At 50.5% G+C, this 16156-nt stretch overlaps 1 protein-coding gene across 6 annotated transcripts in view; it reads right to left on the bottom strand.

The window, feature by feature from the left end:
• The window catches only part of CD82 (CD82 molecule), a 34673-nt gene extending 18517 nt beyond the window's left edge, over positions 1 to 16156 (bottom strand). The window contains exons 1-3 of one of the 6 annotated variants that reach the window (XM_046941663.1): positions 3136 to 3467; positions 2521 to 2704; positions 206 to 287 (exon numbers count right to left, since the gene is read on the bottom strand). In XM_046941663.1, the coding sequence (XP_046797619.1) occupies positions 206 to 268 (63 nt within the window). In that variant the 5' untranslated portion in view covers positions 269 to 287; positions 2521 to 2704; positions 3136 to 3467. Of the gene's footprint in view, positions 1 to 205; positions 288 to 2520; positions 3468 to 8683; positions 15460 to 16083 lie in introns of those variants that run through there. The other 5 variants (XM_046941664.1, XM_040700896.2, XM_040700898.2 and 2 more) reach the window with 5 other exon arrangements.

The raw sequence follows: 16156 nt of genomic DNA, 5'->3' as shown, positions 1-16156 counted from the left end.
TGGAGGCAGCAAGCGTGGATCAGGAGCAGAGCCCCGAGCCATACCTGGAGTCAGCAGCTCCAATATGCTTCAGCTTCAGGAGTTCCATTCTCTCTTCCAAAAATCTCTGTGTCATTTATTGAACATACTGGGCCAACATCCAGAAAAAACATGTTTCCAGCTAATTTTAGTCCCGACCTGCTCTGCAGACACCCGCAATACTTACAAGGAACAGGAGATTGAAGAGGAACAGGAAGTACTTGGTGACTTTCAGGCAGCCAGACCCCATCTTCTCTCACTTACAGGATCTACAGGGAAAGCAGAACAACAAGAAGCTGTTAGTATCAGATCCCCAGGCAGTTTGGACGACACCCTCACCCCACTCAGAGCTCTGCATCATGCAGTAGGTCTCATAAAAAGTACACCAGAAGCATGCACTGGACAGACATCCTGAGCAGCCCTTGAGAGCAGCAAGACAGGACAACATTGTCATTACAAATACAGCTGCTGCAAAGACCTCCTGGAGAGCAACAGAGCTATCAGATGTTCCAGAAGGGATTTAGTCACACATATGTTAATTCCACCACTATTTGCATAGAGGTTGTGTTAACAGCATCAGCCACAACACCAACTGTAGCTACTAGTCCAGATGGAGCGAAGTGATGCACTGATCTGGAGACACAACCCACAAGAACACATCCCACCCTCTGAAAACTCTCATCTCTTTGTGACCCCTGAGCAGCTGAGGGAACACTGGGTCTATTTGTAAGGTAGCACGAAATCAAGCTTCTTGTGTGCAACTCCACACTGGATGGCTCAGCAACACTTGAGAGCCAGCAAATCTACTGCACACCAGCAGGTTACTCACACACTGCCAATTCTGCTGCAATTGCAAGACATGTACAATCTCAGCAAGTTCCTACTTCCATAGACAACCTCAGAAGTACAAGGCAGCATGGGATGATGGATTGGAATGCTGCTGTTAGTCTGTTGGTACCAGCCACACAAGCTATAGTTCGTGGAGTGGCTAGCATGCAACAGAGAGGGGAAGAATGGAACTACAGTGTGGGTCTTTGCCATACAAAGAACATACCGGACTGTATTTGATCTTAATTGCCATGCCTAGAGCCTATGTAACCTTGCATGAGAAAAGATAGACAAGACTGCTCTCCACACTGAGAATTCAGAAGCATATCAGCAGTGGGTCCTTATCAGGTCTTTGCATTACAGGACTTCAGGAGAAAATAGGTCTGTATAACTGCAAACTATAAGTTCTCACTTGTCTGACAGCAAAGAGCTCAGAAGTTACTAACAAGGCCAGCAGACCATCATTGGGACTGGAGTTCTACTCCTCCTGGGGAAGCAGTGCAGCCGACTGACGCATGGGGACAGCTGGGGGGAACACCTCAAAAGTCAGCTTTCCTGCTTCTCCTTCCTGTCCCTGAGCAGCTACATTTCCTGCAGAGGGAATGGAGCTCTTAAGTTCCTTAAAATCTGCTTTGGCAAGCTCCTTGCTTCAGACAGCCCACATTGCTGTAGTAAGAGGCAGCAGTCAGAGGAAGAGCAGGATGGGCTGAGGCACTAGTCCTGCTGGGAAGAAGCAGGCCCAGTGGGAAGCAAGGTCAGCAGTGCTTCCTGCTGCCAGCCTGGGCGTACCAAGGGTCACAGGAACCTAGTGCGCTCTTTTGTTTCAATTAAAGGCTTTTGCTTAATCTTATTAAATATTTAGGTTAATTCTGGAGCTAAACTGGTATGCAAGCCTTGTTACAACTGGCTAGTCTGCCTGCCACCAAGCAGTGGGCACCCTCCTTACCATTTAGGTACCCTCCTCATTTAGGCAGCCAGGTCCCCAGGCAGTGATGGATGCCTGCTGTGAGGGATACAAGAGCTCTTCTACCCTTTGACCTAGCCATGCAAAAAGCCAGACAGATCTCACACAAGCCATCAACCTTCTTACCAGATGTCCCAACCTAGTTGCAAACCCTGTTTCTCAAGCCCGAGGAGCAATTCCCAGTGCTTGCTCCCAGCAGGGAGTAGCCACGTGCTGCTCATCTCCTACTCTGCTCCCTGCTATTTTGATTAGCTAGGAAAACAGACTTGCTGAGCTATTAGGATCATTACAATAGTTACCTAAGGTAATTACATTGTCAAACAAGCTGAAAAGAGCTGCTGTGGAAGAAGTTGTGCCTGAGGTGACAGAGTAAAAGATCTGCTTTCAGGGCCCCTCTATTCCCAGCTGTTTAAGGCATTCTAGTTTTAATATCTTATTAGAAACCAAGAAACTAACGGCACATTACAGCATTACATGCCACTCTTGCCACAGGGAGATACACCGCCTTCGTAGCTCCCAGCAATAAAGAAACAATTCAAAGTACCGTTTTCAAGCCAAAAGTAAACCAGGGCTTTAGGGTTTTTCCCTGAGCTTTTAGCAGACCTCCGGGTTCCACATACTGAAATGTAATACGTTTTTCAATTCTCATGTTATCCTTAATAAAACTTTACTTCTGTTCATTATATTAATGAAATTCCTCAAAGTCCTACCTTGTAAGACTGCACAAGCAGTCACAACACAAGCAGCACTGTGGAAGTAGCAGCTCAGCGGAAGCCAAGATGGGGCAGATTTGGAAGATGAGTTTGGATGAACACAACCAGGCATACCCACAGGCCATGAAATTTGTGACTTTCTCCATCTGGCCAGATTGCTGAGCCCAGAAGCAGGCAGGACCTGTAATATGCATAGCACAGCTCTTGTTCTTGCCACTGAAGAGCTGACTGCTCGCCTCTGGCAGCTGCTTAACTTTCCAGCCCCAACATCCTGCAGCAATACATGCAAAGGTCTAATAAATGAAGCTCACAACATTCTAATTCCACTGTTCACAGTTGTGCCTTGTTTTTTCCCTTTTCTCCCCACCCTAATTGCTTTCATCATTCAGGTTTTTCTTTAACCTGCTTTCCCTACACCTGTCCTTCACTAAGCAGTCCTACACGGTCCTTTCAACAGTCCCACCCACACGCCTCTGATTTTCCATGTTGCCCTTCAGAGTGATGCCAGCTCTGCAGAGCACTTCATAGGAGACCATACAGTCGATTTCCACAGCAGAGTATCTCCCTGCCTCTCCTTCCCTATTCTGTGATGATACACAGGGCTGTTCATACCTGCCTAGCATCTCACTACTGCAGTAACGTCTTGGTTGCATACATGACCTGGTTAGCACTGGTGTGGCTGTATCCCAACTAGCAGGACTCTGCTACAGGACCTGGGAGAAGGCATTCCTGGGCTAGGACTTCTGATTTCCAGCAGGCAAGACATAAGAGAAGCCTGAGCAAGCCATGCAGCACCAGCAACAGCTCGCTACCCCCTGCAGCATCTCCAGCTTTCAGGCTCATAGTGATGACAGCAGAGCCGGTACACGAAGCACAAAGTCCAGGACATGTACAAAGAGCAGCAGTGGAGGAGCATCATCCTCTTGTTCCACAAGAGTGGCTGTGCTGGGAGCAAGTGCATGAAGATTTTATCACCACATCAGTCAAGGTGGGGGGAGGCAAAGTTAATTTTTAATTGCAATTCTGCTGCGTCAAACTGCACTCTGCACTGCCCCCACCTAGCCAGCACTGCATGCTTGGTGCTCACTGGAGTTTATGACGCTTGGCTCAGGCTGGCTGGTATGTGCCTGCTCTGTGCAGCCCTGTGGTGAGAGCACAGCCTGCTGCAGCAGCAGCCCTGCTCCTGCAGCTCAACAGCTCAGCTGCCAAGATCTCGCGCACTACAAATAAGGGGCTCATTTGCTGGTGTGGCAAAAGAGAGGAGCAAACAGGAATAATCCTTACACAAGCAGAGTAGGCCGGTTTGTGTCTGTGCTTCACTGAAGGAAAAGCTTTGTTCTTCACAGAAACACAGGTGCAGCAGCCACCACTGTCTCAGTTCTGCAGCACATCCAGTGCTCATGGTGCTTTGCATCTTGTGCCTGATGCAGCAGCTGAGATCACTGGAAGAAAGTGGGAGTTCCTACTGGCGTGTTCAGGTGGCAGAACTGCTCCCCCTAACCCACGCAAGTATCTGAGCCAAGGCGGGGGACCAGTAGGCTGCTGACTGTATGAAGTCACTTACCTGGGCACTAATTGGCATAAAGTAAGGCCAATAGGATGAAGGATACCTGAAGGATAGCACAGTTACATTTCCAGAATTCCCTACTGCAGAAGCCAGATAAGCCACAAACATACCACAGAACTATTTGAGTTGGAAGGGACCTTTAAAGGCCATCTAGTCCAACTCCCCTGCAATGAACAGAGATACCTATAGCTACATCAGGTTGCTCAGAGTCTGATCCAATCTGACCTCGAATGTCTCCAGGAATGGGGCATCCACCATCACTCCGGGCAACCTGTTGCAGTGCTTCACTGCCCTTATTTAAATCAGGACAGAGCTTGGCAGAAGCCAGAGGGGATGAGAGGACGCTCACAGAATGGTCATTTGTGCTCCTACAGACAACTGCATGCAGCAGGACGTACAGCGGGACAGCTCTGAAGGCCATGAACTCCCATGGCATGGAAGGAGCCCTCACCCACAGAGCCCAGCTAATGGGAATGTTTGACTTTCCATGCAGGTGAAGAACAAACACTTGGCAATCAGGCAGCCTTGTGGTCATCTGGTTGAGAAACTTGACAGCTTGGCACAGCAGTGCCAATTAATGAACAAAGGCAGAGTTGCTTCTAACCAAGTACAGCACTGCCCTAAGGCAGAGATCCGGTAACGCACAAAGAATACGCAAGGGAGTTCATCTTGTTGACATTACAATTCAGAGGCCTTGGACTTATGGCACACCTGGGACGTACGGCTTGTCTCCAGCAAGCAAACAACCACAGAGCCAATGAAATGCTCAGGTCTGAATTCAATGAGCTTTTCTTCAAGCTCCGCTGAGATAATACCAACTGTGCAGTGACCTTGAGAGCATAAACATGATCACCTTCATGGCGCAGACTTCCCAAACAGCATCTCTTGTTGAGTTCCAGCAGAAAGATTGGAGAGACAACCTGGACCTAAAAGATTAGGGCTGCTAATAAGGGTTGCACTCCCAAATATGTCACTGCTGGGGGAACAGATGAATGTCTGTGGTAGTGCCAGTGAGTCAGCTATAGCTTCTAATAAAGGTGTCAGGGCAAGTTAGGAAAAAATATATACATGTTTGCATAATATAACCTTTTGAAACAGAAAACAACGAGGAGAAAATGGTTATGGAGGGAAAATAAGTTAAGCGGAAGAGTCTTATCAGTCATTACATCTACTCTAGATATAGTTGCTCCGTAAGTAGAAACCATTGCCTTTAAGCTAGAGGAAATTGCAATAAGGGTTCAACACAAACAGCAGCGTGGCTCTAACAGCCTATAAACGGCAGCACAACAGACTGCTCCTGCTTGTTCAGGTATGGGACAGGGATGGTGACACCCTAGCGCAAGCATCTGCCAGACATCTGCACACCAGAGGCTCAGCTGTGCTTGCTGCCCTGGAACAAGAGGGGCAGATTGGAGCAAGAAGGGTTGGCAGCCAATACCACTGACAAGACCAGATTTCCAAGCAATGAGTTTTTACCAGCTTACAGCACTGAAACAGATTTGTTCCCAGTGCACCTGATAAGACATGAAGCTTTTTGGTTTCATTTCTGAAGAGAGCATACTGTTAAGTGCAATAATCTGACCAACATATCACACAGCGGGATGAGAGATAAGAAAGCACCCCGTGGACTATCTACGATCACAGAGGTCTTTCAGCATGTTTCTCAACAGCAAACCCATGGCGTGTTTTGCAAAACGGAAATATATATTTTAGAGACGCGATTCTGATGTGTGAAAGGAAGTGATCAGATATTTATAAGCCACCGTCACACTTACAAAGAAACCAACACGCATTTTGGTATCAAAGAGCCAAGCAGGGTTCACAGGCACCCGTGATCCTTTCTGCGTATTTGAAAGAGATGCAACCGGATTTGAAGAACACCTGCACCTCCCACTTCAGTCAGAAAGCTAATATTTAAGTGTGACTTCACACCCTACAACTTGGAAACGGAGAAAGTTCTGTGTTATTTTCAGTCCATGCACACGTGCTTGCCCAGCACGACAATATTTGCAGGACACTCCATTTCTCCAATTTAAGCAAATCTTTCCATTCAGCAAGACCAAAGATACGAGCTTGCCAAAAAAAAAAATGGAAAAAACAAAACCCCAGAACGTGTTCCAGACATCTTCTGGCTCTTCCCCTGCCAACTCCCCCGACCTCCACAAACAACCTTACCAGAAATGACAGAAGAAAAAGCCAAAATATTGTTTGTGTTTGTTTTGCTTCTTGATTACCACTTGCTAGATTGCTATTTGTGTAGCAAACACTGCAGGTGGAGTCCAGAGAGGTCTCTGCGCTGACTACAAACATCGCAGGTCACATCACAGTGAATGCACACATTTCAGAAAACTGGTTGGGCAGCTCTGTCACTTGACTACACAGTCTATTTAATGGCTCCAAAACAGAGACCAAAACAGCTTTGTGTTCCCCCATTCCCCCACCCCCCACACACACTTGGTACTGTTATACTGTAAACAGCATCTCTGCAACAAACTCCTGCACCAGCTCCCCAGGAAGGAACAAAGCCAAAGGGCTCGCTAAGCATTTGCCATTGGCATCAGGCCCACCAGCCTGGAAATCACCATACAAGCACAGGGCAGGCTCCCAAACCTCCCATGTAACGTACACAGCTTTTCCAGAGGTCAGCAGAGCTCGTCCGGGGCTGCACAACCCCTCCCATTACAGCGTAGCTTAGGAGATACTTTCCTGAGACCTCTGCCTCTCCAACTCAGTGAGGCCACCAGAACTCCAGGCACTTCTGCGGGCGAGGAAGAAACCTTCACGTGAGCTTTTATCTAAGAGACAGAGATTCCATGTCCCTGCACTAGGAGTCATCAGTAGTACGACTGATTTTATCTTTGCCTCCTCCTACATACGATGCAAGAAGTCAAGGTCAAGGACTTTCTGCTGTTAAGTTCCCTTTCAAAACAAACTGGTTCTCAGTTACTTCCATTTTCTCAGATGTTAGGGCAGACAACCGCAGTGAGTTTAAACTCAGCACACCCATGCCAAACACACATTTCTGAGAATTTACAGGCATCTACCACAACTGGGAACTGAGTTTCCCATTCCCTGTGATTCCTTCCAGGAATTAGCAAGGGGGTAGAAAAGGTGCAGAAATTCACTTTACAAATGTGAAGGTTTTGTCAGCTGAGTGCCTTGGCTGGAACCGGAGCAAACACACTCCAGCTCTTCCCACGTTACGGCCCAGGACTGCGGGCCTCTGCACAGAGCAGCGGATGAGGCTGAGAAGAGCAAGGCACCCCCAGTATGAAAACAGCTAACCTCAGCTGTGCTCGCCCTCCGCCCTCCCCAGCAACAGCGGGCTTTCCAGCAGCCCGGTCCTCAGCTGAAGCCAGGGGAGCGTGGGAGGATGAGCATTCCCTCACACTGTAGTCTCGGGAGAAACGTGGACACCCTGCCAGGACAACCAACTGCCTGCCAAAGAGTTCAGGTCTCATACTGCTGGGCATGACCAGCTCTCCAAAGAGCTGAGGTATCTTCTGGCTCCAGGATTCTCCAAAGATCTTCTCCCCTTAGGGACCATCCACATGATCTTGAAGTGGCAGAAAGGAAGAACAAATAAACACCTAATAAAGCAGAATTCCTCTGGCTCATCCTTCTCAATGGCTGTGAGGCTTCAGAATTAAGTCAGCTTTCTCCAACAAGAGATGAGACGGGTTATTAGTGTAATTATATCACATGCTCTGTATCAGATTCTTCGCTGACAGCAAGGCACTGATCCCAAGAACCCAAGGTTTTAACCCTTCAGCCCCACAGACCAAGCAGAGCTGGAGGACTGCTGCAGGTCCAGCAGGACTGAAAAGCAGCATTAGTCCACTGACACAAGTGTCTTAGACCACAAAGGGCTGCCCCTGTTGGCTTGTTCCCAGGAAGAAGCTCCTTACTATTTATGATGTCAAGAATCTTGTTTTTGCCAAACAGACCATTTGCTAATTGCAGCATCCTCACCATTTACCAGCTGCCTGGATGCCTACAGCTACTGAGCTACCCTGCTACCATGCTACCATTTTGGCACTGGTACGTGTGACTGCAGCACTGACTACAGATGGATGGCTCTAACAATGCCAATCAAACAAGTTAACAGGTATGGCTCAGCCAGGGAGCTCCAAAATCAACGGGACAGAACCATTAACAAGAAAAAAAAGCATCACCACAGCCTCTGTGCTCACCACAGCTGCCTAGGGTGAAGCTTTTCTTCTGTTGGGCTGACCGAGGTCAAACGGATGGGACACCGCAGCCCCTGGGGGCGGCCTGCCTGTGCTTAGATGGCACTGTCATCATGTGGACAGACGTTTCGAAACATCCTGAGTCTGAGCCGCTCAGCACTACCAGCAGGCATGAATGAAGCGAGAAAGGCAGTACTATTAATAGGAAGCTCAAGTTAGAGGGGCCCTTCTTGGCTCAAGCACCTCCCTCCCTCCAAAACGAGGGTCCAGAGACGGCAAAAGGTAAGAAAAGCCTTGAAGTACAAGAGTTCAGAGCACAGATGTTTCGAGTGATTCCCTTCTAAACAGAAATACCCACCTGCAACCACATTTTTCCCTCCCCCTCAATAACACTGTGTCACACCTGTGTCCCAGTAGCCAGACCCCTTGCTGGGTCCACCGTAGCAGCTCTGTCAGTTTCTGGAGCAGCCAGTCCCAGGAAGAGCTACTGCAACATCTCCAAGAGTACCACAGCACTGCCTAGCACTTCTACCCTCCACCTTTGCAGATTCTAATTTTCACTCCTACAGGGAGGAATAAAGCAGTAAAATAAAGCATCTTACAACAAAGGGCAGCACCGTAAGCAGCAAAACCAGCACAAGCTGTTGCAGAAGCTGCAGTGGAGTAGTTTTGTTCCTGACTTAACCCCTCAGGAAGTGCAATGCCACAGGAAGGAATATCAGCAGACAAAGCTGGGAGATAAAGGTGTGAGGCTCAGCCAACTGGAGGAGAGGCTGCAGGGCTTCGGTTTTGCTGTGACAGAGAGCTCTGGCAGCTGAGGTAGCGCACACCTGGGTGCATGTAGGAGTTGTGCTCCCGGCTGGCAGCTGTGCTGCAGGGCAGGGGGCCGTGGCAGGCCTCACCGAGCCATGTGAGACATCGCTCAGTTTCAGACTTGCTGCCCACAGTTAGAATCACCCCTCCAAACACCATCCAGAAAGAAAGAAAGAAAAAAAAAATCGATCCGCCCTAAGAAGCATCACATGCATAGGCTGTGGACAGAGCTGCTTGAAGCCAAGAGGAACAGACATATGGGATAAGTTCCCCGGGAATTTGGCAGTTAAAACAGACAGCAAGACTTCAAGAGTTGGGTCTGTTCCAGGAAAAGGAGGGGCTTCCCGCTGTCCTCGGGGATCCACGCATGGCACTGCCTGCAGCCGTCTGGAAAACAGGCCCAGTCCAGCCAGAAGCCAGGCAGGCCAGGGGCCTCAGTGTTTCCCTGAGAGGGTCTCCTCTTCTAAATTTAGAGCACAAACGCTTTGGAGAACTGTTTGATGGAGCAAAGTTAGAAGGATGGAAAACAGCACTTCTGAGGTTTTTTACTTTAATGAAGAGATAAATGCTCCCATTTTTGAAGGACAAAGAAAAAAAAAAAGCAGGGCTCTGTTTCATCTTTAATCAGCAGACTATGATGCAGCTTATCATTACTTTTTAATAGAGCTGCAGAGATTTATTTATTTATAATACTTTTCTCTGCCCCACCATGTTCTACTCCCTTCAGGGAGTGGACTTTAGGGGAAGTAATGCTTCAATGGGATGGAAAGGCCAGTGGTCTTTCTCCTTGGGCAGGAGGCTCCCGGCGGGAAGACAATCCACCACAAGAGCAGAACTTGGGCGACGATGCTCTCCAGAGAGATGCTGGCATCTGATCAGGCCGCAGGTGAGAGGCACCGTGACCGCCCCTGCAACAGGCTGGCCCAGATAGAGCTCACACAACACCTCAGCGGCTGTCTCCCCTGACAGCAAACACCCCATAGTGACAGAGAGCAGCTGTTTAGACTCCTGTGGGACAACGCCGGATGCACAGCCATCTAGTTGTATACACTTCACTAGGTCTTGCTGGGAGCTGACAGCTGGGTTTGCAAGAAGCTTCCCATCTGCCTGGAGCTGCTATGTAGCAGGAACTCACTGTTTTACAAGAGCATCAAGTCTGAACCATCACCACAACACTGACAACCCCGGCTACTGTGCCCCGTAGGCTCGGAAGCCGCAATGAAACGCACTGGAAAGGGATGCAAAATCAGCCTCTGAAACCACAAGCAGAACTGTGACATCAATGGAGCCTTTGAGGGCATTAAAGCTGCTTGTGCCACTCCTCGAAATAGCCCCCACTTGAAATAGCCTCTTGTGTCGAGGCAGCAGCTGGCTTGATGCCCCTTTCAGCATACAGAAGTTCCCATGCACCTTCAGCAGCAGCACCTCGGGCCCCACAGTAGTGCTACAGGAAACCTTGGTGCTGCTCCACAACACCCTGCTCTGCAAACGTCAAGTGCTGCACAACTGCCTCAGAGCTGAAATCTTCCCTAATTAAAAGAGATTCCTAAGGGAATGCATAGATTTACTGCACAACTCAGAGGGATTGGCTCCTCAGTTATTGTGTGCAGTGTCTGTAGAAAACTTGCGAGAGACAGAGACCTAAACGCAAAGAAGAGCTCAGCCTTGTTGGGAACATCAAGGCAGCCCCCTTCTCTCCTTTTGTTTTTTTTCCCAGAGAGATGTCAGGAATGAGCAGAGTCAGAATTGCTGCCTGCCATTTGAGCCCTGTTTCTTCAAGCACAAGGAAGATGCTGTGCAACAGTTGCTACTTCTGCTTGGTCAGTGCATAATTCAAGGCAACAGCAGTGGGGGGTGGAGCCCTGCTGAACTGCAGGTACCTCAACCCAAGCCCAGCTCAGCATTCTGGGTCCATGCTCAGTCAGGGAGCCTAGCAGCTCAAAAGCAGCAGAAAAGCAGTGAGGGGACAAGAGGCAGTTTACTTGGTAAGGCCTGCACTAGGAAGCTGAGGCCATTCCAGTGAAGCCACCCAGGACTTGACTCATCCCAGTGACTTAGTGCACGCTGACACATCACCAGTTCCATAGCAGTCAAGTGGATGCTCCAGTTGTGCCATGCTGGCATGCAACGTGCCTCAGACCCAGTGCCAGAATGGCATCCTTTTGTGTAAAGAGTCTACAAATGGCTCGATTACAAGCAGGAAGGGGATGAGCGGATCAGTTCACATGATGCAGTTCAAACACAGGCATGTGGGACCAAAGTCCCAACACACCCTTGATATTAACATCACTGAACACAGCCCCCCCTCTTTAACTGCTGTTCACACATATGGCACATATTTTCATTTTCCAAACAGTGCTAAGGAAGCCAGTTGCAGGACCAAGGAGAAACTGGAAAGAAAAAAAAGAGGCAAAAAGGGAGTAAGACATTCCCCAACATGGATATTTTTGCTGTAGAGCACTTAGCAACCTAGAAATGCCAAGAAAGCTACAGAAATGCCTCTGGAAAGATTTAACCTGAGTGTCCGAAAGCCAGCATGCAGCCATTTTATGCAGCAGAGGAGTACTTCTAGTTGAGTTACATTTCAAAATTGATTCCCAACCAAATTGCTAGTCATCCATCACAGGAGACGAGCCAACTCCAGATGCCTAGGGTTTACATATCCGCATATCGCAGGAGGGCAGCGGCAGCCTTTGTGCTATCAGAAAACAGCCACATCCAGTGACCGTGAAGCCCTTCTCTGGAGCAGGCCGGGCAAACAGGCTCCTTCACTCACAACAAGTAGAACTGCTTTACAGCAAGTCAGTGCCCAGCCATGCAAATCACCATAGGCCAGCTCCTCCACCTAATTAATCTTTTCCCAACCACCCAGTGGGGCGCTGGCAGGTGGCCATGGGAACAAGGACAGCGGATTCCACCTGTGGGAAGGAGCGTATGGCTCCAGCTCTCACCTCTCAGCCCTCCCTTTGCTTGTGCCTTTTGACTCCAGTGCAATTATTTTTGCCTACAAGGGGAACTCTGCATTGTATAGCTTCAAATTTCTGGGCTGCTGGATATCCTAACGTATGTAGCCCTTTCTAGATAGTATATCTCCAGTATACATTGCCACGGGATTACCATCACACTGGAAGGGATAAAGCTTACTGCCAGGCAACAGCTTTGCAGCAAAAGCTCTTTGTAACACACCTGTCTACTCAAGGCTGTGCTGCAGAGAAACTAAACTAGCAGCATCCTTAGCAAACGCCAACTGTCCTTTGCCAATTTACAACACTCCTGATGGCACAGCAAAGCTGCCGAGCTCCTTAAAGACAGGCAGGCCATTTACCTCCATAGCAAGTGTCAAAAATTGAGTACATGCACTGCTTTTATTTGGCAGTGTCCCAGTTCTGGAGCTCCACCAAGGAGAGAAAAGAACTAGAACCAGGCAGCCCACACGTGTGCCTCTTCCCACAGGAGAAAGCCAGCCTTTGGCTTATTTGCCTTCACTTTCTTCCCCCATATTTACCTTGGGTGAGCCCCAGGCTGCCTGGCATTCCTGGCTCTGCTGTGTTCGAGGGGTCTTACTTGGGTACAGGGACAAGACCCCACCTGCATTCTCTGGTCCCCATCCATCTTAACAGGCTTGAGTTTTATTCCCTTTTTCTGCTATCACCCACGGAGCAGTCCCTTTTGCAGAGCTGCCCACAGTCATGCCTCATCTGTCTTCTACAATATCTGCTAGCTCGGAATCTGTCAGCGCGCAAGCAATGATTTCAGCAATTTCCAGCACGCAGTTCCTGGTGCTTCACTTATCACCCTGTCAAGGTGCAAGTCAGCCATTAACTATCTCAGCCCTCACAATCAAAGGAGCTTTCAGCAGAGCACACAGCTGAGCAACAAACAGGCTCTGCCACAGCTGACTGCTCATCCAGAACTGCTGGCCTCACGTCTGGTGTTATTTTTCTGCCTTGCCAAGAGACAGCCTCTTCCACATATAGGGACTCTAGACCCCGCGGCGTTACGATCTCCGCTCACACACAAATGAAGGTGGGGAGCTAGGAGAAGGAGGTGCAGATGTGGTACATCTGTGTCAGAAAGGTGAAGTTTAGGCATTCTAGAGCAAGGGCTAGAGTTCCCAACAGTAAATTAATTCTGAAGAACACAGATTTTTCAAATAAAGAAGGGCAAGAACTAAGGCTGCAGTCCCCACTTGCTGCACAGGCCCAGGGGGAAGCACTGTTGCCTCCCTCCATCCCTCCAAGGCATTCAGTCACAGTCTGAGCACTGCTGGAGCAGGTGAGCAGGGAACCAGTGTCACTTCCTGCTCGCCAGCAAGTAGGAGATAAGGAAGAAAGTGGCCACCATATGCCTCAGGCACCATTCAAGCATACCTATACTGACTATCTCGTATGGCACGGGGCATGGTCCACCTTACAGTATTGCTTTGGATTTCCTGTAACTGATCCTGAGCTATCAGCGCTCAAGGTCCATGTGGCAGTAGCTTCCTTTACCTCTGCTGAATGCTTCCTGCTGTAGCAGTCCCACCAAAAACCACAGCTTGGGATGGAAAGTACCTTCAGGCCTGTGAGTACCAGATCTGTAAAGCTTCCATACATGCCTTCCCAAATTGAACATCTATTGAATGAACACCTGTTGCCCTAGATGGCCTCCTGCAGACTTATTAGTGTGACACAAGGACAGGGAGATACATGAGAGGGATAAAACCTTTCCTCAGCTAAAGGCAGATGAGGAATTTCATATTAAGGTCTCTCACACTTAATGAGGGACTTGAAGGCAGGAGTGGCTCAGGTAACAGGAGTGGCTCAGGTAACGGGAGCAGGAAACTTGTATGGAGCCCCGCTTGAGTATCTCCTGCACCAGCTCACAGCTGCAGGTCATGCTACACCTGTCTGTCCCAGTACTAAAATAGAGACAACAGGAATGAAGGAAGTCCAGATGAACTGCATCACTAAAGCTGCTAAATCCTCTTAAGGGAGGAACTTCGATAGGGTAGGACAGAGATTGCCTGCAGGAGGGCTTTCTCCAAGTACTGATCTCGTGCCCTGCTCCATTTCTGTTGCTTGCAGGTAAGAAGCGAACAAACGCTGCACACCAGAGGTGGCTCTTCTCACCCGATGCCTCTCTCCAGGTCTTCAGAGCGGTGCCATTGCAAAGGGACCCTGAAGCATGCTGACAGGCTTTCAGACAGCGAGGCCCTGGCCGTATGCCTCTGCTCTGCACTTCTCAGCCAGCCAGCAAGCACCAGAGCCGAGGTGTGAGCCCAGCGCTACGCAAAAGAGGGATTTGCTCAAGAACAAGTTTCGAGCTCCAGCCTCACGCACAGGATGGAAACACTAGAGCTGGTCCAAGCATGGGAACACTTCATCCTGAACGAGCTATATGCAGTTTATGGATGTACTGAAGCCAACATTTAGATTCCAAAGCTTTTTTTTTTTTTTTTTTTTTTTTAAATACTGAGTGCTCCATTTGACGTTAAAACACACGCAGCAGGGCTCCTGTGTGTGCTGTGGAGCAGAGATGGCACACCTGGACAGTAGCAAGCCCTTATCCATGTATCAGCAGACCAGTTAGCAGCCACACTGTATGGCAATTCACAGCCAACATCCGTCCAGCTGCTGAAATTCAGGCAGCACTCACAATCCTGCCCTTCAACGTTAGATCGGAAGAAAAAAGAGAAATAGACGGCAGAGTAGACTGGACCGGTACCACATCCCTACGGCGTATCGCAGCGGGGCTACGACTGCCACAGTCGCTTCTCACCCACCTCGCAGGATTCAATCGGGATGGAACGCCGCTGAGTACAGCGGGGCTGCCCACGTCCCACGGGGCACAGCCGGGCACGCTCAGCCTCCTGAAGCCGCCTTTCCCGCAAGGACGGCCTTAAGGAGCCGCACGCCGAACTGCGGGACACCGCCGTGCCCCAGAGACGGCTTTTGGGGCGCAGGAGGATCCCCCGGGCTCACCCCCATCTCGCGGCCCCCGCCCCACTTGTAGCACAGCTCCACCAGCGCCGTGCCGGCCGCTAACCGCAGCCCCGCAGCGGGGCCGCCCGCAGCCCGGGGAGAGCCGGGCACAGCCCCGGGGACGCCGCGTGCCTCGGCCGGTCGCGGTGCGAGGCGGCACCGCAGAGCCCGGCGCCACCGGCTCCGTCCGCGGAAAGCCCCCGGGCGGTCCCCGGCGCCTCGACCCAACCCCGCACCGCGGCCCCGGGGGTGCCGGGCCCCATCCGGGAGCGAGGCCCCCTCGCAGCAACCTCGAGCCCCTCCTCGCGAGCCGCCCCGCACCTACCCTCCTTCCCGCTGCGCTCGGCGCTCCGCTCGTTCCCTCCGCCGCTCTACCCCTGAGCTGGCGAACAGAGCGCGGGGCGGAGCCGGCGGTTGCGTTCAGCCACTTCTCGAGGCGGGACCCACCGCCCCCAGGCGGCCCGTCCGGGTGTCCCACGCCTAACTGTAACTGTCCCTGGGCTCTTTTGGGGTTCACCACATAGCGACCCGAGCTCTTGAACGCTTAAGGCCACTCATTTCGCAGCGGCTCTCTTCCTGGTGAAGCCAAGAACCCCAGTTTGCTCAAACAGACCGTTCCGCTGCCCCGGCCAGCCCTGCGCGCATCAGCGGCGCTGCCGCATTGTTCCCATCCGAGCCCCGCTCAGCCCTCGCTCGGCTGCTTTGCCCCAGCGATTACAGCGCTGCGGTGACAGCGAGGTGCCGGGCTGCTGACCGCTGCCATTGCATTGTTCTCACTTCTGTGAGGCTCGCAGCGCTGCTTCTTTGTTCTCGGTGTGTAGAATAACGTCACACCGGGATCCTGCCACTGTTTCCTGGGCAGAAATAACCAACGAGAAGGCTATCCACCAGGAGTAACGCTCTGACTCCTCATTTAAACGTGTAAAACCTCACTGCAACCCTGAAATGAGGGAAGGTTGAGCGGTCCCTCATCCTTCTGTGAAGCTGTGACTGCACGGTGGGTGAACTCAGGCCCCGCTGCACTCACCTTCTTCATAAGCTTTGGGTACCGTGAGCAAGGAGGGGCCATGTGCCTCTGGAGAGCAGGTCCTGGGCTGGGT

The sequence above is a fragment of the Gallus gallus genome, chromosome 5 (assembly GCF_016699485.2).
Source record: "Gallus gallus isolate bGalGal1 chromosome 5, bGalGal1.mat.broiler.GRCg7b, whole genome shotgun sequence".
Taxonomy (NCBI): Eukaryota; Metazoa; Chordata; class Aves; order Galliformes; family Phasianidae; genus Gallus; species Gallus gallus.
The sequence above is the reverse complement of the archived record's forward strand: the minus strand, read 5'-3'. Positions and strand labels throughout refer to the sequence as shown.